Source organism: Otolemur garnettii, unplaced genomic scaffold, assembly GCF_000181295.1.
Source record: "Otolemur garnettii isolate 467f Iridium unplaced genomic scaffold, OtoGar3 scaffold00027, whole genome shotgun sequence".
Classification (NCBI taxonomy): Eukaryota; Metazoa; Chordata; class Mammalia; order Primates; family Galagidae; genus Otolemur; species Otolemur garnettii.
The window spans coordinates 384109-409714 of NW_003852422.1; the positions used below are offsets into that span (position 1 = coordinate 384109).

The window sequence follows — 25606 nt, forward strand, 5'->3', positions numbered from 1 at the left end:
ACACGTGGGCCCTTACCATGAACTGGTCTCTGCAAGGTTTCTGAGTATGACCAGAGCATAATGTAAATGTCCCAGACTTATCACACTCAACCACAGCTGCAACCTAGCGCAGAGCCTACCAAGGCTGCCGCTCACACACCCAGAGCTTCTGCCTCACCATGAAACACTGTTTACCCTTTGGAAGATCCCCAGCAGGGACTGCAGCTGACACCTTAGCTCTGCTGCTCCCAGGCAAGGAGGGCATGGGCGCTGTGGGGCCAGGTGCCCAGACCTGCCAGTCCCCTTGTCTCTCCCAGCAGCCGGAGCCCTGCTCTGCCCAGCACTGCACAGTGGAGAGTGGCTGCCTTGTGGGATGGAGGCAGGGAGCAGCATGTCTGCAGGACACATGTTTGGGAAATTAATTCATCAAGGAGAAAGTTCACAAAGGGGCCACACTCAGGGTCCTGGTCCAGGGAGGGTGTCCTGGACAGGAGGGGCATTTGCAAGCAGCCTCCAAGCAGTGTGTCTGTGCTGTATCACTGAGGGGGCTGTTTGCTCAGTCCTGAAACCAAAGACATTTGCTAATCTGAGTGACTCTGACCATGCAGTACCTGGTCGTGGTGTTGTGAGGAACAGGCTGCATGGTCACGATGAGCTGTGGAGCAGTGCACAGGTGACAGCCAGGTTCTCACACAAAATGAAACCTGGCTGGAAAGAGTGTCTATAGCTCGAAAGCAAAAGGGTTGCCCCATGACTGCTGGTTTGCACATTTCACATCCTGTAGTTCCATAGCCAAGCACTCTCAGGGTTTGCAGGCGTACTGACGTCTTCATGCTTCTGCTGGTTTGCTGCATGCATGTGTGCATAGGAGTGTGCTGGAAATACCTGACCTGATGAGTTAGGATGGTACAGCTGGGCGGTGCCAGCCCTGGGGGCACGTGTCCCCAGCATATAAGACTATGGGTGATGTGCTCCCTTTTGTCTCACAGGGCAGCCCGTAGTTCTGAGCAGGTGCCACAGCAACTGGGTCTGAGCATTGGCTGCATGGTGTGCTGGAGAGCAGGTGTCCTGGTCAGCTCTGAGTTTTGCCAGCCTAGCAAACACCCCACCCAGGTCCCTCCCTCCAAGTGTCCAGCTGACACACTTCATACCATGTCCTGGCTCATCTATTCCTCCTTCCCTGGCTCACTCGTGTGTCTCAGTTTCTCTGCCCTGCTGTAGTCACTTGGGGGAGGTGGCAAGGTGTGTGTCAGGCCCCTGCAGCAGGACTCAGTCCTGATTTTGTGCCTTCACTCAGATGTAGTCAGGATGACAGATTTCCACCAGAGGCTGGAAGAGGATCAAGCTGGACCTGGTACTGGCTTCAGGAAGGCCAGAGGGGTGTTGAGGAGCTGGACCAGAGAAGGCCCTTGCAGAGCTGGGCTGGCCCCATGCTCCCTGTACCCTGCAGAGCTGCCTCCCTCGGCCAGGCCTGCTCTGCCACTGCCGCTCTTGTTCTGTTTCTCAGTCTTGCTGTGCCGTGCAGGCTGGTATAGTGGTATGTTCACAGCGTGCTGCAGCTTGAGCCTGTGTGCTGAGCACAACTCTGGCATGTTGGGCTATCCATGCTGGGCTCCATCCTGACTCATGAGCCCCCTGGCTCTCAGCACACTCTTCTAGTGGTCAGATCAAGCTGAGGCCAAGACATGATGACCTGCATCCCATGGACCCTCTGATGGCTGCATGGAGGCTGGACTTCTGCATCCTTGTTAGATTGACAACAAGGTTGTCAAATTATGCCCCAAACTGTGGCTGAGACACTCTTATTAAAGCAGAAGCAGGTGGCCATGGCAGGACAGGGGTAGTCACATGCCATGTTCTTAGAAAATATTTTGGAAATGCCAGAAACCAAATAGGTTAAACCGACATACACCACACCTGGAATCCCACTTGGGACCTAAAGGTCATCTGGTCAAGGCCTGTTCCTTGCGGCCCAGGCACCTCCCAGCCTTCTTCTTCTGCCTTTATAACCAACCTCCCCATCCTGTCCCTCCTTTGTGCTTCTGCAGAGCTGGTAGTATTGGTCTTCTGTTCCCCTGGTGGACATCCAGAGGTAGTGGCCTCCGCCACGGAGCCTGGGCAGTGCCATCCACCTGGCCTCTCACAGGCATCTTGGACATGAGTGCAGTTGGGGAGAGTTGGTTGTTGCTATGCACTGCTGGGTGCTCTCTGAAGGCGTGTAGGCTCAGCCCACCCACAGTGAGATTCTGCAGAGTTGGAGGAATTTCCATTGAGAATTCAAAGTTAAGCCTCATGGAGACTCTTTGAGCTAGAAACCTGCCCAGCTGCTCATGTGGCCCAAGGGCTGGTAAGACAGCTGAGGATGTGTATTGATTATTGATATGCTCTTCAAAGCCACAGTACATGTGGATCGATTAGCAGATGCTGTACAAGGCTGGGACCAAGGATAATTTTTCTTCAAAATGCATTTATGTATTTATAGCATAATATATGCAAATAAAACTAAAGTTCATATGCATGTGGGTTTCATATCTGCTCCTCTTTCTGTTGCTGAAATGGAAAACCATAGCTAAACGCACACATTTCTGTCCTCAGCATATACACTTTTTACACCTGAGCTGTGTAATATACTTGGTGTAGCATGGTTTTTTTAAGGGTACACAAAGGGGCATGGACCCCTTACTGCTGGTCTTGAGGATGGTGGCTGCCCAAGCTGGGTGTTTTGGGCCACAAGCTGCGCATGAAGCCGCTCTGCCCCCTCCCCAGGAGTGCACTGAGCCACCAAGGGTGAGCACTAAAGGAAAGTGCCCACAGGGCCTCTTTAAATGAGACCAAGGGGCACAGGCTCAGCATCAGGGGCATGAGCTGAACGTCCCCAGTATTGCCCCTACAGAAACCCGAAACATTGACAAGGCTTCCTGACATTGCTGAAGCAGGGACCCGGCAGTAACAGGGGAGCCAGGGCAGGCTAGGCACTCAGGCAGGACAGGGCTTCAGTCCCTCTGGCCACATGGACTCAAATTGCCTTACAAGGCAAAGAAACCAGAGACCTGACTGGGAGGAAGAGCTTAGAAGCCCCCACCTGCCTGTGAACTATCTGGAGCTGCCTGCCTGCCTGTCGGGTCTTTATTTGCTTGGATCATTTTTCTGTGGACCTCTCTGGGGCTGAGACTAAATGCGTCCTCTTGCTCTTGCCTAGCTGTGGCCTGATTTGTCCTTAGCCCTCTCCCCCATGGCCCGGCTGCCATTCTCCAAATCCACCCTCTAGGTACAGAGGCCACCAGAGCATGGAGACCACTGTTACAGTGTGGGGGACCCCTCAGATCACTGCCTGCTACCTTTCCCACTGCCCTAGCCCCTTCCTACCTCCCTGAGTGGTCTCTTCTGTTTCTTCAAAGGACAAAAACTGACACTTGTCTTGAGCAGCTCAGATCTGTGAAGTATAGCAACATCTGAACTCCCACCTTAGTCCATTTGCTTTAAGGAATAGAAAGAAGTCCTGGGCCTCCAGGGAGGATTTGCCCTGCACGGCACACTCAAATCCAGGCACTAGAACAAGGGGACATCATTGCCCTGGAAATAAAAATAAAAGGACAAGAATCCAAGATACAAAGGCCTGAGGCATGTGGCAGCAGAGCTCTCCCAGGGCCAGTGCTCATACCTGTACGCGCATTTTGGGAGGCCCCGATGGAGGGCTTGCTGGAACTGGGCTGATGTCACTGTATTCCATCCAGCCTGGGTGGCAGCATGAGACCAGAAAAAAAAAAAGTACAGGGAAGAGTGTTAATTAAAACTGAAAACAGAATTGCTTTCCGGATCAATTGCAGGCTGCCGGCAGGATGGGAGGAGAGTGCTTCACAGAAAGTGGGTGGGGCTGGTCTCTGTCCCATCCCGCTTCAGTCGCATACTTTCTTGTCACTGCACAGGTTCTACCCCTAAGACTGGAAAAATCACTGAAATGATGGAAACTACACACTTTTGAATCCAGCACCATGGAGGTGTGGGTGTTGAGGGCAGCACTTGGGCAAGCAGGATGTGGACCCATAAGTGTGGCAGGTGATGTCCTCACCCCTCCTGGTCCACCACATGGACTGTGCCCTGCAGGCCAGGAAGACCCAACACCCAGCACTGAAGGCCCTTTGCATGCTAGTCTCTCCTCTGGGCCGTGTGCATCCTCTGGGCTGTGTGCCATCCTCTAGGCCATGTGTTCTCCTCTGGGCCGTGTGCCCTCCTCTGGGCCATGTGCCATCCTCTAGGCCATGTGCTCTCCTCTGGGCTGTGTACGTCCTCTGGGTCATGTGTGTCCTCCTCTGGGCCATGCGTGTCCTCCTCTGGGCCTTGTATGTCCTCTGGGCCATGTGTCCTCCTCTGGGCCACGTGTGTCCTCCTCTGGGCCATGTGCGTCCTCTGGGCCGTGTGTCCTCCTCTGGGCCACGTGTGTCCTCCTCTGGGCCGTGTGCGTCCTCTGGGCCGTGTGTCCTCCTCTGGGCCACGTGTGTCCTCCTCTGGGCCGTGTGCGTCCTCTGGGCCGTGTGTCTCCCTCTGGGCCGTGTGTTCTCCTCTGGGCCATGTGTGTCCTCCTCTGGGCCACGTGTGTCCTCCTCTGGGCCGTGTGTCCTCCTCTGGGCCGTGTACGTCCTCTGGGCTGTGTGTCCTTCTCTGGGCCATGTGTGTCCTCTGGGCCATGTGCGTCCTCTGGACCGTGTGCCTCCTTTGGATCGTGTGTCTTCCTCTCGGATATGTGACTCCCTTTGGGCTGTGTGCCTGAGCAAGGGGAGCATCTCCCATCCCCCTGTGCCTGGCCCCTGGTGAACTGAGTAATGGTGGATCTGTCCTAATGGGAGGTCTCCCTGTTTGGGATTGAGATCATCTGTAGAGATGGGGAGGCTGATGGGCTCTAGTGCTGAGGGAGCTGCCACAGCCCATGCTGACTGCATATGGCTGGTCCTGCCTCCATTCCCACCCGCCTCCCACCCGCTTAGAGCATGTGCCTGGTCAGAGCACTCCCTGGGCAATGGATGCCTGGGCTTCCTGAGGGCAACACATCATCCAACGCCCCCTCTATGCCCATCAGGCTTCAGGGTAGGGAGAGGAGACAGCTGCCTTGGTAGAGGTTCCCCTGAGGTTCCTGTCCAACATGGCACCGGTGGGATCAGTACTGACCTGAGCACCTGGCTACCTGCCCTGTCTGCAGCACAAGCCAGAAGCTGCATATTCTAATTTCTGAGTTTTCTGATCTCAAATCTGGACTTTTTCTGGAATACATGGTCATCTCTGGGGAGATAGGTCACAGCTGTCCTAGAAAAATTTTCAGGAACTCATTCTAAACTTGTCCCAAGTGACATGTCCCTTTATGCCACTGACTTGGGAGCCTATAGCTTAAATTCACATCGTGGGGTGTAGCTCAGAGCTAAAGGCAGTGCCCTAGAGGACTTCTGTATCTGCACAAACTATTCTACTCTGGGTTGGTGCAGATGAGCCTCCCACCTGCTCCAGGAAGGGAGGGGTGAGCAGCTTCAGGAAACCTCTCATGTGAGGTGAGGAAGCAGCCAGCTCCAGGGTGTGTGTGTCTGGAAGGGTCACTCCAGTTATCTCAGGCCTGAACAAATATTCACATCATGTCAGCATGGCCCATAAGTCTAAAGGCCATTGGGGACCTGGCTCTGACCTCAGGTGCGGGCTTCCACGTGGGACTTGCCTGGTGAGCTGGAACACCTGCTGGGAGCGGATGGGAAACTGAGAAACAGCAAGCTGGTCTTTCCCACGTCTGCCTCCAGGAGCTCGGGGACTTTGCATTTCTCCCTTTGTGGGGAGGACAGTTATAATTACTCTATTTTACGTATTTCACGTCTATCCTTGGAAGTTCTAACCTAAGATGGAGAATATAACATGCAAATGTTAAGTGGTATGCTGCTAGGTTCCAGAAACATCCCACCAAATGTATTCCAGATGAGAAGTGTAGAGATGTTTGTATTTGAAGTCAAACGACCTCAGTGGTGGGATTTGGAAAGCTGACAGGAAGACCCAGAATGGCACCTACCCACCCAGCAGCCCAGCTGCAACTCTAGGCAGAAGTAACCCCAGGTGGCCCCGGTCATGCACTTCCCAGACCTAGCCTGCACTCACCTTTCCTGTCCCACACCTGCATGCTCTAGGCCAGTGGTTCTCAATCTGTGGGTCATGACCTATAAGAACTGTATTAAAGGGCCATGGCATTGGGAAGGTTGAGAACAACTGCTCTAGGCTCATCCTGGCTAGGTGAGGGCAGATGTCCCCCATAGCTGCTGGGGCTCCCCAGAGGATGCTGCTTGGAGGGCAGCCCCAGCTCCACGCTGCCAGGTGTGAAGCAAGTCCAGGAGGGCTTATGACCTTGTGAGCCAAAATAAACTCAGCTATGGGCCCCACCCAGCTCAGGGGACCCCAGAGACACTGTAAGAGTTCCAGCCATCAGGGGATGGGCTGGGGCACAATGACATGTCTGCATAGTTTCCCTTTCTTATCATGACACCATCTCCTAGCCTGTTGAATGTATTTGCCCCTACCCCTGGCCCAGGGTAAAATCCCGATTTCTTGGTTCCTTCCTGGGAGTGTGAGTGCCTGTGGGAACAGATGTCGAGCTCTGAGACAGAAGTCGTCCTCTTTCCAAGTATCAGGCTCGTTAATACTCTTCTGTTTATTTATTTTGAGACAGTTTCACTTTGTCACTCTCTGTAGAGTGCCATGATGTCATAGCTCATAGCAAGGTCCAACTCTTGGACTCAGCCTTCTGAGTAGGTAGGGCTACAGGTGTCTGCCATAACGCCTGCCTATTTTTAGAGATGGGGTCTCGATCTTGCTTAGGCTGATCTCGAACTAGTGAGCCCGCCTCAGCCTCCCAGAGTGCTGAAACTATAGGCGTGAGCCATTGCGCCTGGCCAACACCCTTCTGTTTAGATGGCTTAGTAAGCCAAGAAGTAGAGGGCAGCCTGGCGGACTAGGTGCTGCTGACCTGCGACCCAGTCACCAAAGCTGAAGATGGCATGTGGATGAAGAACAAATGTTATCCCACCGTTAAGGGCTGTCTTCCCCTTTCTATGTGCAGAATCCCAGCCTGTGTTCTGGGTGGCCCAGGCTGCTAAGGAACTGACGAGGAGAGAGACTCTGCAGAAGCTGCAGTAGACTTGAAAGGCCCTTGGCTACTGTAGCAGGTAGGAGGGACCACGCTCACAAGGGCCAGGAAATGTGGCCTGTCCTGAGGACACAGCTGGTCCAGGGCCTGACTTTGTTCAGTAGTTCCCATTAGGATGGTGGCTGCATTCCTCCACTGTTGTTTTGGAAGATGGTTTGGTGCAGACTCAAACCTGAGTGTGGTGCAGTCCACTACCTGCTCCTTGGCATTCACTGAGAGTTGAAAAGGTACAAGATACGTCTCCCATCCAAACTTCCTACGAATGTCGACACCAGCTTCATCTGTAACCACAAAAACTTGGAAACGGCCAACATGTCTTTCAATAGGAAATGGATAAATGAACTGTGGTATATCTGGATAATGGAATGAAGCCAGGAAGCCACAAAGAGACCTGGAGGAAACATAAACACACTTGTTAAGTGGCAGAAGCAAGTCTGTGCACCTCCACTCTGCACAGTCAAACCACATGACATGCTGGGACAGAGGACGCTGTGGGAGGACACAGGGTACAGCACAGAGGGTATGCAGGGCAGAGAGACCACTGGCAGCAGTGGGACCACCATCAGGCATTGTCAGAACCACAGAATGTCCTACCCCTGGGCAAACCCTGGATATGCCCTGGGGATCCCCCAGCCCTGACCCCACACGCTGTTCCTATATCTTGTCTTGAAAACAGTACAAAAAACTCTCAATGGACATGAAACCCACTCATGCTATTACATGAAATTGCAACGGTCTGTTTCTCAAAAATTAAAAGGAATAAAATTTTATTAAGATTCAATAGTTAATACAGTTTTGAACATTTATAAAAAATCTGTCTAAAATTTATTATTTACTTATGCATAAGATTTCTTTTGGATGTCATTAAGTTGAAAATTCTTGATCATTGATTTCTCTACCATGTTGAGCATAAACTCTGTAATAAAAATCTATGCTCAGGGAAGCAAGTTCAAGTTTCCTATTAAAAATTTATTAAAAAGATTTGGAACAGTTGCATAAATTGTTGGCAACCAAGTCCCACAGAGATGTCCCTGCTTATTTTGTACTGATCACACGCCACTGGTCTATCCTGGCAGCCCTTCCCAGTACCATCTCCAAGGGGAGACCAGGAGCTGCTCCAGCCAGGGCTCCCAGGACATAGGCTAGTTGGTAACCATGGAGTCCAGACCTGAGGCTGGGCCAGGCCCCTCAAGGGACTCCCAGGGACCCCTGGCTGCTGTGCAAAGGCAGCTAGGGTAGGCAAGAGGGTCAAATTCTAAAGCCGCCAGTATGTTATGTCCTGGAGTGGGGATGTAGGGTCTCACTGTTCCACTAGGAGCTAGGGACCCCACTCCTCTGCCTCGGAGGGGAAGCCCCCACTGGTTCCTGACCTCCCCTGGGGGCTCTTCTCTCTGAAATTCCCTAAAAAGGTTCTGTAGGACACATGAGGGTACTGTATTTCGACTTTAAGAGCCTCTGAGTACAATTTTAAGCTTCCTGCCAAGTCAGGAGGGACTCGGATAAGAGCATAACAAGGGGTCACCTACGTCTGAGTGGGACATGGCTCGTGGCTTACTGTAATGACCAGATCTGCTAACTACAGATGTCTGTGTCTCACTGCAAATGAGACAAAGCCCAAGCCCTCTGAGGAGGAAACCACTGCTGAAAAGAAAACTAGTGATATTCCTCAGCCCTTCCCAGGAGACTTCAAAAAAAAATAAAGCTCTTATTTGGCTCCCTCCTAAACAGCATACACTATGTCTCCTTGTATATTGTGTCCATGTAAACTAAATTGCAGGACACTTTCACTATCTTTGGGATACCCACGCGTGAATCTACTTTTATCATTCTGCCGAGTCTGGATGTGGCTCACATGCCTGCCTCCTTGCCCAGGCCTCATCAGACTGTGGATCTCGGGGGACCACGGGAGGGCAGGTGAGGAGACTGCCTGCTAACTGGCTCTGCAAATAACCTAGTGAGGACCAAGAACGGTATGTGGGGTAGGAGCTGCTAGATACCCACCTTCTGGTTTGTTCCTTCCAATCCCCTGGCTGTTGTTTTGCTGTAATTTGGCGGGAGCACCCAGGCCCTGAGGCTCCTGGCTGACCCTGCTGGGGCCAAGAGGGAAGGGGGGGCCACGAGGGAAGGGTACCCAGCCCATCAGAGCCTGAGCCTCAAGGCACCGTGAGAGCTGTGCTCTGCCGAGCTCAGGGAAGGTCAAACCGGGATTAGAAGAGGACATGCCCCTGCAACCACATGTGCAGACAAAGGATTAAGGCGGGGAGGGTGCAAGACCAGCAGCCAGACACCTGTTTCTTAGGGCCTTAGCAATCAGAAATAATCACTGAAAAAGAACTGAGAATAATAATGCAAGCAGATAATTCTTAACACTTATGTTTTAAGAAGTATCAGCCTATGAGCAAGCCTGTTTCTTATGTTTGAAGCTGAAGTCCTGTGATCATTTACACTCATGATTCTGCTGTTCTCGTTTCTGCCTTTTTATGTAGACCCATCATTATAAATTTCTCCCCTTTTTGTTTCATAGAAAAAAATTGGGCTAGAAAACATGGATGTTAATTATTGCTGTTGTGGGCAGTGTACATTTACTAGCCTCAGTGAGAAGAAGCCAAGGACTGGTTGTGGTTCTAGGCTCTGTCTGCCTAAGCACTGCTCCCTGGTCCACATATCTCAGGAGTAGGGTGGGCTGACCATTTTAGCCATGATGTGGAAAAGGCTGACCTGAGGCTGAAGCCAAGGGAGAAGGGATAAACTACAAGAGGACTCACCCAGGACGTCTGAGCGTCTGGCGAGCACCTGGACCCCACAGGACCTGAAGCTCCATCCAGGACTTCTCAGAAGAGTCGACACCTGGAGACAAGCCCACTGGGCTATGATTCTGCCATTTACAGCTGAAAAGAGTGTAAATAATACATGCCTTAGCCCAGGAGTCCTCAAACTATGGCCCGCGGGCCACATGCAGCCCGCCTAGGACATTTATCTGCCCCGCTGGGTGTTTCTGCCGCCACTGCCTGTCCTGCTTAGCAGCCAACTTGCCCCGGGGCCTGCAGTCCGGCCCTCCAATGGTCTGAGGGCCAGTTAAAAAGTTTGAGGACCCCTGCCTTAGCCTAACACTAAACTTTAATTTGGTAATTAGCCCAGAAAACGGAAGGTTTGCTGTGCTGATCTCAAGTTGGCTGAAGCAGGATTTCAGTAATGACATCTTCAAAGCAAAACTCACCCTGGCTCAAGCCCAGCGGCCAGGTGCTCTCCACACAGCAGCACCGGGGCAGCAGATGCCACACTCTGGACATGGCCTGACTCTGGGCTTCCCCCACCCACAGCCCATACTCAGTAGGGATCATGCTGTAGAGTGCACGTTCTGTCCAGAAACCTGGAACACCAGTCCTGGGAATAGGCTGAGACCTGGAACACCAGACCGGGGGATAGGCAGAGACTTTGAACATCAGGTTTGGGGACAGGCTGAGACCTAGAACACCAGACCAGGGGACGATGGGCTGAGACCTCAAACACCAGGCCTGGGGATAGGGTGTGCAACTGCAGTGAGCTCCGGGGTTGGGGCTACCTCTGGGCCTTAGTGTCCCAGGTCTGATTTCATATATCTCATAATTAGAAACAAAGATCTTTTGTATTCTCAAAGTTTTGAGTTAGTCTTTTAGAAAATGCCTCCCTGGTTATGACTGTCTTGGAGAACGAGCTGTCGGACGGGAGAGAAGGCCGAGCATTGGCAGCTGCAGCACCCACAGAACTTACAAAAAGGACTTTTATTGAACATTTGGCGGGTGGGATATAAAACAGACACACAGAAATTTTACATAAGACTCTCAAAGCAGTTAATGCCGCCCCAGAGAGACACCCCCTTTATGCCTGACACCCAGTGGGGGATGCCCGATGGCAGTCAGGCTGCTTGTGGGCCCCACAGGTCACAGTCACTCTGAAACAGTGGGGCCCACCTGGCTGCATGTTCCGTGCACGTGTGTGCTGCTCTGAGTGTACAAGAATCATCTCAGACTCTGATGGCTTTGCTGTGAAAGGCAGGACAAGAGCCCAGTTGTTGCCACAGGACCGTCTAGCCAGTCTTTGCCCACAGATGTGCTGGTACATAGGGGGCTCGCATGCCGCCCACCCGCTCCAGGCCCTGTGGCACTGCAGCTCTTTGGCACAGCACCAACTCCCCGTGCACGCTGTTGCTTACAAAAGTAGACTTTCCTGTAGTAAAACTTCTTAAAAACACCCATTTCTCAGGAAAATAACGTGTTTCTGTATGTGGAGATCTACAAAATATACACGTCTTTCTGGAGGAGAGGAAGCCGAGTGGAGGCTGGGCACGGCTGGTACACGCCTCCAGCCTGGCTGCTGGGATGGTGTCACATGAAGTCGTTCAGCTCCGCCTCAAGTGCGGCTGCCATCTCGTCCGCCTCTGAGCTGCTGGCCTCGTCCTCATTGCTGGACTCCCTACTGGACTCGCTGGCGTCGTCCTCGTTCAGCTTCCTCTTATGGCCTCTGAAGAGAAGCAAATCCAGTATTAGATGCGGGGGCTCTGACACTGGCGTGGGGGTGGGGCTCAGACAGGACACTGGGGGGGCCCTCAGACACATCCTGAGAAATCCCTTTAAAAGGCAAACCCCAAGGTGAGAGCCGGCTGTCAGGAACCAGCACATGCCCCGCTAGTCACAGCAGCACACACCACAGAGCTAGCCAAGCACAGTCCCTACCCCCACATGCTGGCAGTCCTGGATCTGTGGGGTCATTTTATAAGCTACACATCCTACTGGTCCAAATTTTAAATGAATTCATCATTTTTATTCCAGCTGGAATAAATATTTTTTACAGAAAAAAAGTTTACTTTTAATTGTCATACAAAAGTGAGGAGGTGGTTAGATTCAAAACTGATGAAAAAGCAGAATTTCTTAAATTAGTGTCTGAAAACAGACTGTAAAGGAATACAAGTAACGATGATGAAAATGGAGTTTAATTTCCCCACTAAGGCAACGGTGGTACAAAGGAGGTTCAGGGTTTTCAAGGAAATCACCAAACACCAGGATGAAGGGCCAGAGTCCACAGAATGAGCCTGTGGAAGAGCAGTGGCCTCAGAGGCACCTTCCCTTGGGCCATGTCCTGCCCATTTCTGACTGTGCCCCACAGGCAGTGAGTACCAGTGACAGCAGCCAGGGCTCCAGTAGCCACCACCGTGTCCTGGTCTTCACCCTGGGAGGTCTGCAGTCAGTGTCTGTTCTCTGCCGTGAGCCTCTAGCAGCTTGCACACACAGACACACGAGTGAGCTGTAGTTGTACCTTAACGCAACCCATGGCTGCTGAACAAGGCTAAGCCCTTCTGCTCCTCTTGGCACCTGCGGTGGGCTGGTTTGCCATGCACTTTCCTGGATCAAGGGTCTGTAGGAGATTTGGCCCATGGTTTTTAGGCTGTGACCTGCCCGTGCTCCCTCTAACAGGTCCATTCCATATAAAGAGCTCCTTTCAGAGATGTGCCAGGCACATTTCCTTCCAGCCTCTGGGTATCTTTTCATTGTCTTAACAGTTTTCTTTTTGTGAGGCAGAAGTTGTTTTCTTTTATGGCTAGAACTTTTACTATCGTAACTAAAAAATCATTGTGTCAAGCAGTCGCAAAGATTTTGTCATCTTCTGAAAGCTTCAGTTTTATACTTAGGTCTACAAAGAGATTTGAAAAAGTTTGTGGAAAGTAGAATTAAAAGATAAAAATAAAAACAAACTTTCTTTCTCAACATAAACTCCATCAAATCAGGACACTCTGACGTGGTGACATCAGCCATTTATTCCCTTCCCAAAGCACCGAAGGTCTTGGCAACTTCACTGTGACTGCAGCCTCTTCCACATTACTAACAAAAGGGCGTCCTCAACAGATGCACAGGAGCCAATGGAGTGCACCTGGTGACACCTATGGTCACTCACCAGCTGCCCTGTGATGGGAGGAGGGGCAGAGGTGCTGTGGGGGAGCAGGGCCCTCTTGTGAAGTTCTCCTGGCATTTCCTGCCAGCACTTTGGCGAACAACTCTCATGACCAGTAAATGCTACTGGACCTCTAGACAAGTGCCTCTAGCAAAATGCCTCCAACATCTCCCAAACCTCTGGCCACGACCTTGCTCTTCCTTGGCCCACTTTACTGCCAGACACATCCATCTCTCAGCAGCTGCTGGCTCAAATGTGCTGTACTCAGGGTCCTTCTGATAAAGCCACCTTCCATTTCCTGCTACAATTCCTCAGAGAAACACTTCAGGCTACTGGTCCCACTTGTTCACGATTCACACTCAAGGCCTGCTCTTGTCTGACACCAAACTGTGTGAGCTGAGCCAGGCAAGCTGTCTATGCTGACTTGAGGGTCTCTTCAATTAGAGCAGCACCAAGCAGACTGTCTCCTTGCATGCTGGTGAGGATGGCCTGCAGTGGGCTTCACCTCCACAGTGCTGTGGTGTTGGGACACATGCTGGTTTTCGTCCATGGCCTCTACCTCCTAACTCTCACAGTCAAAATGCTGGAGAGGTTTAGGCCTCAGGACACAGCTCTCTCTGACCTTCTCTTGTCCTCCCTTCACCTGCCCAAGGCAGGATTCTGGGACTGTGCTCCAAAGACCCTCATCCCAAAGGGCCCTGACCACACCCAAAGGACACTGTAGAGTGGCCAGGGAGCATGCTGCAGGCGGCCTTGCTGGCTCAGATCACACGGCTCTGTGCACCTGGGTCTGTGGGGTGTCAGGCCTACATAATGAAGTCTACATGGGTGTTTCTACATGGGTGTCAGGCCTATATAATGAAGCGTGCTGTGCCCCTTCCCCACGTTGCTCCCCTCCCCCAATCTCTTCACTGCACCCTTTGTGATGCCTGTGGTAACACACTACAGAAGCAAGAGTGAGGTCCTTGAGCTCTGCTGCTCCAGCAAAAAAATGGAGCCCAAAGAGGGGTCATGGGAACCCCCATCTGAAGCCAGTAGGTCAGAAGCTCCAGAGGCCTGGAACTGAGATTGGTGGAAAGCAAGGGCACGTCTTGGGGACCCGACATAGTCTCTGGGTAGACAGTGTCAGACCCAAAGCAGGGAAGTCAGCTGCTTGTGTGGGGCAGCCACGTCTGATCACGGGGTCTTTTGTGCTGGCTGTAGCGGTGTTCAGAGGAAGGTGGTTTCAAGAGTTTCCTAAAGCAGACACCTTACTGAGTCGACCTGTGAACTGCTCACCTCTTCCTGGTTTTGATCTCTGTGCATGCGCATCTAAGACTAGTCAGATGGGCTGGCAGGAGTGCGACAGACCCAGCATGGCTTCCACACACTAGCTCCACTTGGGTCTTCCAACCTCATAACTGGGCACTGTCAAGTGTTAACACCAACTTCCTGTCGCTCAAATGCAGCAGTACCATTCTGATGACTAACCTGGAACTTTAAAGTTCAGTCACAAACTGTCACTTAGTTTAGGAACCAACTCCCATGTTAATCTGAAACATCAACTGCGATGTGATGAGCTCCAACAGGCATCCCTCTCCACAATGCCACGCCAAGTTCCTGCCACCCAAGTGCGTGGCTGGAGCCTTGGGGGCCTCCCTCCCCAGCTGACAGCATAGCGGCTTGTCTTGGCTCCAAGTGTGGAGGCCTCCTGTTTTGTCAAGCATCCACTTTTACTAAAAACAGCTAAAGTGCCTAAAAAAGAGAAGGGAAAGTAAAAATACAGCATTTCTGCACTTATCCCTCACTTTGCTGAAGGTCGATCTGATTTTTTAAAAGACAGTTCAGAGTTGTGTGGGCGGTACGAGGAATATTCAAACTTGGAATATTGTTTCATGCCACAGAGGCAGCTGAAAAACCACATTTCAAATAAACAAGAGAGCTATTTCTTAAAATAGATACTTCAGTGATCCCAGGACATCTGAGATGTGGGTCCAACCTGCTGGTGCTGCATGGGCTCTGCCACAAGCAGGTCTCCCAGGAACCACAGTGGTGATGCTGTGTGAGGGCCAGTCGGATGGGGCGCCATTTCCTTCAGCATCCCTAAGAGACCTGCGAGGCAGGCACTACCACTCCCCTCCGACATTGAGGAGGCCAGCGTCTCACAGACCAGGATCTGGATCCCATACAATTTCTGTTAAGAGGCTCAGAAAAAGGGTTTTCATACATTTTAGAAATAAAGGGCCTTTGAGTCAGGCCCAGTGGCTTACAACCTGAGGTCTCAGCACTCTGGGAGGCTGAGGTGGGAGATCCCTTGAGCCCAAGAGTAAGAGGTTGCCATGAGCTGTGATGTTGCCAAGGCACTCTACCCAGGGCAACAGATTGAGACTATCTCATTAAAAAAAAAAAAAATAGAAATAGAAATAAAGGACTTTTACTGAAATACAGGGGTGGACATTTTGCATGAGGGCAAGGAGAAGCAGGGGCCAGTGCATCCTCCTCCCAGAGCCCATCCAGCCCTGTGGCCTCATGGCTTTGCAGTCACGTGTGTAAAGACAGTACTAGGGACAACTTGGATCCTTTATTCTTCATTAGACAGTGTTTGGAGCACAGTATTTTAAAACACAAATGAATAGGCTGGGCGCCTGTATCTCAAGTGGCTAAGGCACCAGCCACATATACCTAAGGTGGCGGGTTCGAATCCAGCCTGGGCCCACCAAACAACAATGACGGCTACAACCAAAAAATAGCCAGGCATTGTGGTAGGCGCCTGTGGTCCCAGCTACTTGGGAGGCTGAGGCAGGAGACTTGCTTGAGCCCAGGAGTTGGAGGCCACTGTGAGCTGTAATGCCACGGCACTCTACCTAGGCAGACAGCTTGAGGCTCTGTCTCGAACAAACAAACAAACAAACAAAAAACACAAATGAATAGTAGTAATTGAAAATTACCTCAAATATAAGAAGCAGCCACAAGCCTTGGCTGGTAAATGCCTGCAAGTGACGGTGGCTTCACACCCTCTTAGGATAATAGGACAGATGTGTCTTTTGTCATTACAACTAGCTGTACAGCTCCCCAGAGAAATATTAACACATTAATTTTGGAAAAATTTCTAGGCTCAACACCAGTAGCACAGCAGTTTCAGTGCCAACCATATACACCGAGTCTGACAGGTTTGAAACTGGCCCAAGTCAGTTAAACAATGACAACTGCAACAAAAAATAGCTGGGCGTTGTGGCAGGCGCCTGTAGTCCCAGCTGCTTGGGAGGCCGAGGCAAAAGAATCACTTGAGTCCAAGAGTTTGAGGTTGCCATGAGCTGGGACGCCAAAGCACTCTACTATGAGTGAGACTATGTCTCAAAAAAAATTTCTTTTTTAAAAGTTTGAAAATGTATCTCAAATCCAATGTAGAATAAAGCAAGAACATGGATGTGAATAGTGGATATGCGAGCCCCAACTCCCAGTGCTGTCACAGTGCGCAGCCTTTAGTTTGCTCCAGAAAGGCACACTCAGTGTGCACAGCAGACACACAGACTAGAGTTCTATACCAGCACCAGCCTCAGGAGGATCAAACACTCATGAAGGAGACATGTTTCAAGTTGTGGGTCACAACCAGGCTTATCTGTCTGGTGGAAGGAGGGAACATCAAGTGCACACAGAGCAAGGTCACTTGACTGAGTGACAGTGCTGGGGCTGCATGTGGCCTGTGCTGTGCCAAGTGGCCTGCTTTTCAGACACGCTCACGGGGTAAGGCGAGTGCAGGCACCATGGGCACTCCCTGATGTCAGCAGTAGGGGACCTGCTGGATGCCATATAAAATGTCCTTTACTTCTAGTGATACTTTTGTTTTAAATTGTTTTCTCTGATATTAGTTGTCAATTTAGTTTTTCTGTGGTTGCTATTTGATTTTTTTTTTTTTCCCGCAGTTTTTGGCTGGGGCCGGAATTGAACCCGCCACCTCTGGTATATGGGGCCAGCGCTCTACTCCTTTGACCACAGGCACCACCCTGATAAGTATTTTTTTTTTAAATCACTTTACTTTCAATCTATTTGTATGTTTGAAGTGAAAGTGTGCATCCTATAAATAGTACTAGGTTGTGTTGTTAATCAGCCCACCAATTCCTGCCTTTGGATGGGATTACTTAGCTTCTCACATTTAATGTGGATGATATCCTTAACTTTATGTCTGCCATTTTACTTTTTGTTCTTTCTTTGTATTGTATATATTTTATTCATGTTCCCCTTTCATGGCTTTCTTTTTAATCAGATGAATATCCCCTAATGTAACATTTTAGAGATTTTTTCCCCACTACATATTTTTTGAGCTATTGCCTTAGTTATTAATTTTTTTTTTTTTTTTTTTTTTTTTTTTGCAGTTTTTGGCTGGGGCTGGGTTTGAACCTGCCACCTCTAGCATATGGGGCCGGCGCCCTACTCCTTGAGCCACAGGTGCCTCCCAAGCTATTTCCTTAGTGGTTGCCCTAGGGCTTACCATAAATATCTTACACGATCAGATTTACACTAGCTTAACTCCAGTTAAGAGACACAGCACCAATTCTACAGAGCTCCATCTCATCCCCACTTCTGTGCTATCACCATTAGGATGTCACCTCTGCCTGCCAAAGAGCCAGCACCACATTGCTGCAATCCTGAGTCTCCATCATTCTCTGTCTCCTAGAGAAGCTGAGGGAGGAAAGGGGAGCACACACTCAGCGCTGGTTACATCAACCTGCTCACTCACCATTTCTGGCTCGCCTCACTCCTTCCTGCAGATCATTCACCATCTGTTGTCATTCCCTTATCCAAGACAGCTCCCTGCCCACCTATCTCCTCTGGCAAACATACTGCATTTCTATACATTATGGGCCCAACAAAGCAACCGCACACAACCAGTTTTATGCCATAAAACCGTATTTCTTTTTGTATCAATTAAGAGAAGGGGAGAAACATGTATTCAAACCGTCCTGTGTAACTACATAATTGCTAAGTGCTCTTTATTTGTTCACGTGGCTTCAGATCTCCATCTAGGCCCACATGTTTCAGCTTGACAAGCTTCCCCTACTATTTTTGGTCAGGTAACTAGCAGTGAATTCTCAGTTTTTATCTGGGAAAGGCTTGCCTTCACTTTTGAGATAGTTTTGCTGGATACAGAAGTCTTTGTTGACAGTTTTTTCCGAGCCTTTGTATATGCACATTCTCTCTTGCCGATGTCCACAGGTCCTGATGAGCTCCACAGCACCCTCCTGCCCTGGTGGGGTCTCTCTTAGGCACACGGCCACTGGAGCCTGCTGGCGTCTCAAAACAATGCGTCTGCGTGTGGATCTTTGCGCTCATCCTACCTGCAGTTTATTGAGCTTTTGGGACATAATGTTCTCTATTCAACTTGATAGGTTTTTAGCCATTATTTCTTCAAATATTTTTTTTTTTCTCTCTGAAAGAATACTTGCTTGATTAATTACCAAAGATGAACAACTTCAACATGTTAGCATCTGGAGCCTTACTGGGCAGCGTCAGTGTGTGCATAAGCATGGAAGCAGATGAATCTCCCAGATGAAAAGAGGCAGAAGCTTGGGAAGAGCTGTGCTGTCCAAAGTCAGCAGGGCAGGCCGATAGTACATCCCATGAAGAGCTGGGGTCAGTAACTGGGTGCTTGTGTCAGGAGGTTGAGCCTTTAAGGTCCAGTGTAACAGACAGGACAGGCCTAAAATCTCTAATGTTCAGAGAACAGGCTTTGGCTGTCATCACTGTCAAAAAATGATGGACACTACCACTTGCATTGTCTCGACTTCAATGTGACAGTCACCAGCAACCATGTGCTGTGTCTTTTGGCAGTTAATTAAATGTTTCACTTCTCCACTAGCCTTGACACGGAGAGTGGCCTTCTGTGAGCTACCTTAGCTACTGTGTCACGAGTGAGAATAATCTCGCTGAGAAGCAGGCTGAGCACCAGATCTACGTGGTGGTGACAGTGTGCTTATGGGTATCTTGAACGTTTTGAAAAGACGTTGTTTGGGGAGATGCTTTTCAAAGGCATACTTGATTTTTTATCTTAAAGATTTACCTTACTGAATGAAAGTGCCCAGAAAACTGCCACACGCACGCATACAGCAGGCATCTGATGTTTGCCAACTTCAGAGAACAAATCGATTCTTAGTACACAAGTAAAAAAATACAACTTTCCTCCTGTTAAAACTCATTTTCAAGCTCAAGTGATATTAAGATTCTGCAGAACAGCTTGGCAGTGCAGAATTAGCATGATGTGCTGCCAGCCAGAGCACACATGTGAAAACCCAGCCTGATTTCAGTGTGGAATGTGTTGTCATACATGGCTAAGAATCACCGTGAAACCTAAAAGTAAACTAGAAAACTAAAACATACCTTACCTGATTTCAAATAAAAATACTGGAAAAAAATTTCAAAAACCCACACTCTGGTTCTGTTGTCTGTAAACAGGGATAAGATGTAAGGAGACAGCCACATACCCCAAATACCTTGGTAAAGGAAGGAGGTCCCTAACCTTGAGAGTGACAGAAATTAACAGCTGACTAGAGCATGTGAGCTGTGCACCCACACTGTCTACTATGCACAGAGAAGTCCATACAAAAGCTCCTCTGCGAGTAATGTGCATCATGGGAAAGGAGAGATGCGGAGTGGGGCAGGTGGTTTAAGGTGAGCCCTGACCAAAGATGCTGGTCCTGTGACCATGGAAGTCAGCTCTGTGCTGGGTCTTGGTAAAGCAAGGCTGAATCTGACAAAATCTTTTCATCTAAAATTCTAAAACCACAAAAGTCAAACAAGCCCATAAAACACAGCAGAATGACCAAACTGAGGCTTCCTGGCCCTAATTACAGAGTGGATCGGCACAGTGATGCGATGCCCACCTGGGGAAGGCCTGCTTCTGAGCTTCCTCCTACCACCAGAACAGCTGTGAACGCAATGGTTTGTAAGTGTTACATAATCTCTTATTTGATGAGCGTGATCTCTGCCTTCTGCCTGTAGGCTTCTCTTCTTCCCTTCCCATTCTGTTTCCTGTGAAAATGGTACATCCCAAATCTTACTAGCACCAACCCAATACAGAAGCCAGAACAAGAAGGCAGTGCCCATTTTGTTTATTGATGAGACTCAATGCACATAGCTGGCCCTGAACACACGTGTGAACTGCATGGGCATACCTACACATGGAATTTCTTCTGTGTCTGACCCTAGACAGCAAGACCACCCCTCCTGCTCTCCAGCCTCCTGACACTGAGACCAGGACGGAGACTTTGTGAGGATCCACCTCCATGTGATGACAGTAAAGGTATCTTCCCTTCCTCATCTTAATGTTTTCTTCCCCATATTTCTTAAGTATGTGTTAATTGACTACGTTACTGGTGAGGCTTCTGGTCAACAGCAGGGTATTGGCAATTAAGTTCTGGGGGCACTAAAAGTCACCCAGTTCAACTACCAGGAAGTTGGTGCCCCAGCCTCTGCATAAGTACTAAGGAAGTCAGACTAGGCAGGAGCCTGCGCTGCCCCCGCCCTCCTCCTCACCCCACCCTACCCCACCCTCACCTGACCCCTTTGGCCCCACCCTTACCTAGTCCCACGGGCTGAGTTCCTTTCGCTGGGGGAGGATGCCCCTGCTGCCAGCCCCTTCCGGGCCCCCGCTGTCCTGGCCTGCCGCCGGCCCTCCAGCTCCTCCTCCTGCTCTCCTGGCTGCTTCTTCTCACTGTCGCTGTCGTCGCTGCCCTCGCCCAGGATGTCATCCACCTGCCAAAGGGAGAGTGGGGCTACAGACTCTGCTGATGTCCTGGGAACACACCCACCCCACCCGCAGGCACCGGCCACATGCTCAATCCATGATTCTCAGACACGGATTGACAGCCAGCCCTAGAGGAATGAGGGCACTAAGCTGGGGACCCACCTAGCCCAGAGCATCCCTCCAGCAGAGGCGAGGCTGTTTTCCATATACAGGCGGGCTTTATGGTGAGTACCCAGGGTAGGCATTTAAAGTTCACCTCAGTGAGGCTGGCAGGTTCCAGCCTGGCCGGGGCCTGCTAAACAATGACAACTGTGACCAAAAAAACAAAAACAAAAACCGGGTGTTGTGGTGGGCACCTGTAGTCCCAGCTACTAGGGAGGCTGAAGCAAGAAAATCGCTTAAGCCCAAGAGTTTCAGGTTGCTGTGAGCTGTGATGCTACGGCACTCTACCAAGGGCAACATAGTGAAACTCTTGTCTCAAAAAAGTTCACTTTAGCGAGTCATCCCTCAACCTATTCACATGGATTTCCAGGAGGGAACCACGGTCCTCAGTCTCCAGAACTTTGGAGGGGCAGAGACCCCACAGAGCCCCAGGGAGGAGCTGCACTGCTTGTTTTCCCTGGGGGAGGGAATGAGGATGACCAGGACCCCCCCTCCCCAGGTGTGGGTGGAGCTTGAAAGCCCTCACAGCAGAGGCCAAGCCTAGCCCCAGCTGCTCCCTACTAAGTACCCTGTGGATGGCTGTGAAGTTTCAGGGCTATCATGTGGCAGGTCAGCCAATGGTCAGCAATTGGGGATCCCCTCTCAGAGCACAGGTGCAGGGAGGGCATGAGGGCCTGAGAAAGGTAGGACACCAGGGCCACTCCAGTCTCCCTCAAAGTTAAAGTTGATGGCCACAGGGAAGCTGCAGTGACTTAGCCACCCTGAAGAAGCCTCAACACGAGGGCCCTAGCATATCCCCTGAAAAGGGCCTCAGACGTCCTTGCCAGCACCTGAGCTTGGTGGACCCTGAGCTTGGTGGACCCTTAACAAATGTGCGTGCTCACCCTGACAATCGTCTGAAGGTCTAGAGACACACTTTGTACAGGCTGAATCACAGGTACCCGTCGAAATCTGAATATATCTACACTGTGCTTAAATTTTTTTCTCCCTCACTCTGCTTGACTCACAAAAACACAGTAAAAGCTCCACAGCTGACCGCCTCCTTCACTGACCAGGATGTGCGGCATCACACGTGTCAGTGTAGTGGCCTTGTTCCTTCTGGTGACCACCTCCGTGAGTTGACAATTTGGTACAGTCCCTCAGGTGGTCAGCTTACAGAGATTCTACTGTATTTCAGAATGACATGTATTTTTCCAGACTATTCTTGTGTGAAAAAGTCTGTACTTTTTGAACAAGTTACCTGAACTACAGAAGCTCCTCAACTCATCACAGTTTGGTCCTGACGAGCTCATAGACAAGGTGAAAATGTATCTCACGCAACTGACCAACTGAACAGCACAGCCTTGCCTACTTCGAATATACTCAAAACATTTACATTATCCCACAGCGGGCAAAATCATCTAGCACAAAGCCTACTATATAATAACATTACAAAAAGTTTTAAATTTGAAATACAGATGCAACACTTTCACACCACTGTAGCATCACAATATTTTGGTGGCTCAGGCCTGTAATCTCAAGACTCTAGGAGGTTAAGACAATAGGACTGCTTGAGGCCAGAAGTTCTAGACACCATCTCTCCAAAAAACAAAAAAATTACCCTGGCATTGTGGTGGGCACCTGTAGTTTCAGCCACTGGGGAGGCTGAGGCAGGAGGATCTCTTGAGCCCAGGAGTTAGAGATCACTATGAGGTAGGCTGATGCCATGGCACTTTAGCTTGGGATAGGGTAAGTCCCTGTCTCAAAACAAAACATAATAACCACCCCCCCCCCAAAAAAAGAGAAACCACACAAAAAACCAACAAAAAACCCTCTTAGCAGCACTTTGACCTCTGTGTGAGAAAAGGGAGTATGGGGCCAGGGATAAAGAGGAAGGAGAAGGGATGGAAGCAGCAAGGTGCAAAGGCCAACATAAGCATGAAGAGCAGATGCAGCAGATGGTGACGCTGATGGGGGCAGAGGAGACGCCAGCCTGAGAGGCTCCGTGAACCAGACCACCTAGGGGTGCTGGGGAGGGGGTGGCATGTCTGCAGGACTACAGCCCTGGTAGGGTCCCAGCACTTGCTCCTCTTCACCTTCCCATTATCATGTGAAAACCTGGAAGAGGAGGTCTGACAAACAGGGGTGCGGAGTCCTGCCCTTGCAGAAATTAATTTGTTACAAAAATTGGTTGCAATTAGAGATGGGTACATGTATGTATGTGCAGAAACACTCATGAATGAATTATTCCAAACCAGCTTCAGCAGATGGACAGATGCAAACCCTCTACTGAGAAGCCATCATTCAAACCACCAATTACATGAATTATAAGCTCTAGCCTCAAGAACACATTTCTATTGAACCTGAAATTACATCACACAAAAGGTATTTGGAGCCAACATAATAAATGTATTTCTCTCCTTGGCCCAAAGAGCAAATGTCCCAGTCATTCTCTATGATATGCTCTATTTTCTGCTAATAAAATTGAAAGCATTTATAGGTACATTAAAGTTAAATTTCTGCTCCAGTGATGTTTGGAAACAGGGAATAGAACAGAAGGGTCTACCCCAGACTCAAGAGTGGGTGTCCATGGTCCATCTCAGTGGCTAAAAGACACACCTGGAGGTGGCAGGCAGTGCTCAGGCCTCCTGCATGCTGCACATAGAACATTACTGGAGAGAGAAACTCTGGACACAGCTTGTGCTGGCCCTGGAGTCAGTCCAGAGGCACAGGAGAGGCCCCTGTGGACCGGGAAGGACCAGCTACCTCCATGCTTGGCCCAGGGTGCAGCGCTCAGCAGGATGGGGGGGGGGCAGCCTTGGGGTGAAGGCCTGCATCCTCCACTCACAGTGTGCCAGGAGGACTGAGCTCTGGGAAGGGACAGGACATGCAGGCCCAAGACCCTGTCTGGAAGACCCTGTTCCCTGTGCTCAGATTCCCAAAAACAGAAACTGTTTTTCTGAGCTGTTAAGTGTGTGGTAATGCGCTATGTGGTACTGAGGCTAATACGGTGTTGTTTAAGAGGAATGATGTCAACTGAAAAGATATTTTTATGAACAGAACACTTTGAAGGCTTTATAAAGAAAAATTTTAATGACATGTAAAGAAAAAAAAAAAAAAAACCAAAGCTTGGAAAACAAACTTAACGCATTTAGAAATTACTTCTCACAGGAGCCAAACACTTCACTCCAGACGTGGCTGCAGGCAGCACATATGTTCCAAAAATGACTTATGCAAATCACATGCTCTAGAATTCACCAAGAAAGTTCTCTATGTAGGAGAAAATTGCTACAAATCTTTTAGGAAACAGAAGATAAATACCTTCATAATTTGTGTTTTCACATATAGTGAAACTTTAATTCACTAGCACCCAAATCACCAAAACTTTTAACAATATTCAGAGCCCAATGAGAAATAAGCACTCTTGCCAGTTTTATCAGTTTAATAAAAGAAAGGTCAAACCAAGTCTAAATGCCCTATTGAAAAAGGAAGCTTTAACTATCTTAAGAATGACCTTATCATTAGGCTTGCTTTTTCCTAAGGTTTTTTCTTATTATCATCAATAACTTTCTTTGATTGGATAATACAACGTACAAAAATAATTCATTCTCAAGGATTTTGATCAACCAGGATATAAATTAAGATCAAGTAACAACTGAGGTTAAAAAGCACAAATCAGACACGGAAGAAAAAATTATTGCTATTCAATAATAACAAAGTTCCTAAACATCCATCTGTGTATTTGGAACCTTGTGACTTAGAAGCCACACAGGTCATGGGCTCCTGGGTTCTGACCAATCATCGCCTTTGTACAGGGGCCTTAACCATCAGCAGGTGCTTGGGCCCTACCAGATCAATGTAAAACACAGTAATGAGCTTTGCTCTACCTTGTGTGACTCATACTCATTCTGGAGGATCCTGGCTCCTGCCAGGCCCCCAGTCCGCCCTGTGCCACCTCCTTCCCTCAGGCAGGTGTTCAGATCAGCAGAGGTGACAGAGGCAGGAGGGCAGGAATCCTATCTCACTACCACAATAATAAAATATCGTTTTCTACAATTACCTTCATTTAAGTTATTTTTCAGGGCCAAAATTTGTTAACTACCTGAAAGTAGAAAGTCCAGGACAGGAACTGTAATCAGACTTCAAACAAAAGGCAGCAGCACGTGAGACACTCAGAACCCTCTGACTTGACTTTTCTTTTTTTTTTTTGAGACAGAGCCTCAAGCTGTCCCCCTGGGTAGAGTGCCGTGGCATTACAGCTCACAGCAACCTCCTCCTGGGCTCAAGCGAGTCTCCTGCCTCCGCCTCCCAAGTAGCTGGGACCACAGGCGCCCGCCACAACGCCCGGCTATTTTTTGGTTGCAGCCGTCATTGTTGTTTGGCGGGTCCAGGCTGGGGATTCGAACCCGCCACCTTAGGTGTACGTGGCTGGCGCCTTAGCCGGTTGAGCTATAGGCGCCGAGCCTGACTTGACTTTTCTTTGGAAACACAACTTGGGAGGGCTGCACACCCACCCAAGTCCATGCTTCCCTGGATGCCCACAATGCCCTTAGCCGAGCAGCACCTGCAGCCCTGCTGCTCAACCTTAACCTTAGATTGTAACTACAGAAGAATGGTAGTTGCTGTCCACCTGACATGACACAGGCCACACAGAGGAACACAGTGAGTATGGC

At 49.7% G+C, this 25606-nt stretch overlaps 1 protein-coding gene across 2 annotated transcripts in view; it reads right to left on the reverse strand.

The window, feature by feature from the left end:
• Positions 1 to 10911: 10911 nt before the first annotated feature.
• The window catches only part of CTDP1 (CTD phosphatase subunit 1), a 65603-nt gene continuing 50908 nt past the window's right edge, over positions 10912 to 25606 (reverse strand). Inside the window, exons 12-13 of one of the 2 annotated variants that reach the window (XM_012804263.2) lie at positions 20628 to 20800; positions 10912 to 11647 (exon numbers count right to left, since the gene is read on the reverse strand). In XM_012804263.2, the coding sequence (XP_012659717.1) occupies positions 11512 to 11647; positions 20628 to 20800 (309 nt within the window). In that variant the 3' untranslated portion in view covers positions 10912 to 11511. The remainder of the gene's footprint in view (positions 11648 to 20627; positions 20801 to 25606) is intronic. The other variant, XM_023512410.1, reaches the window with a different exon arrangement.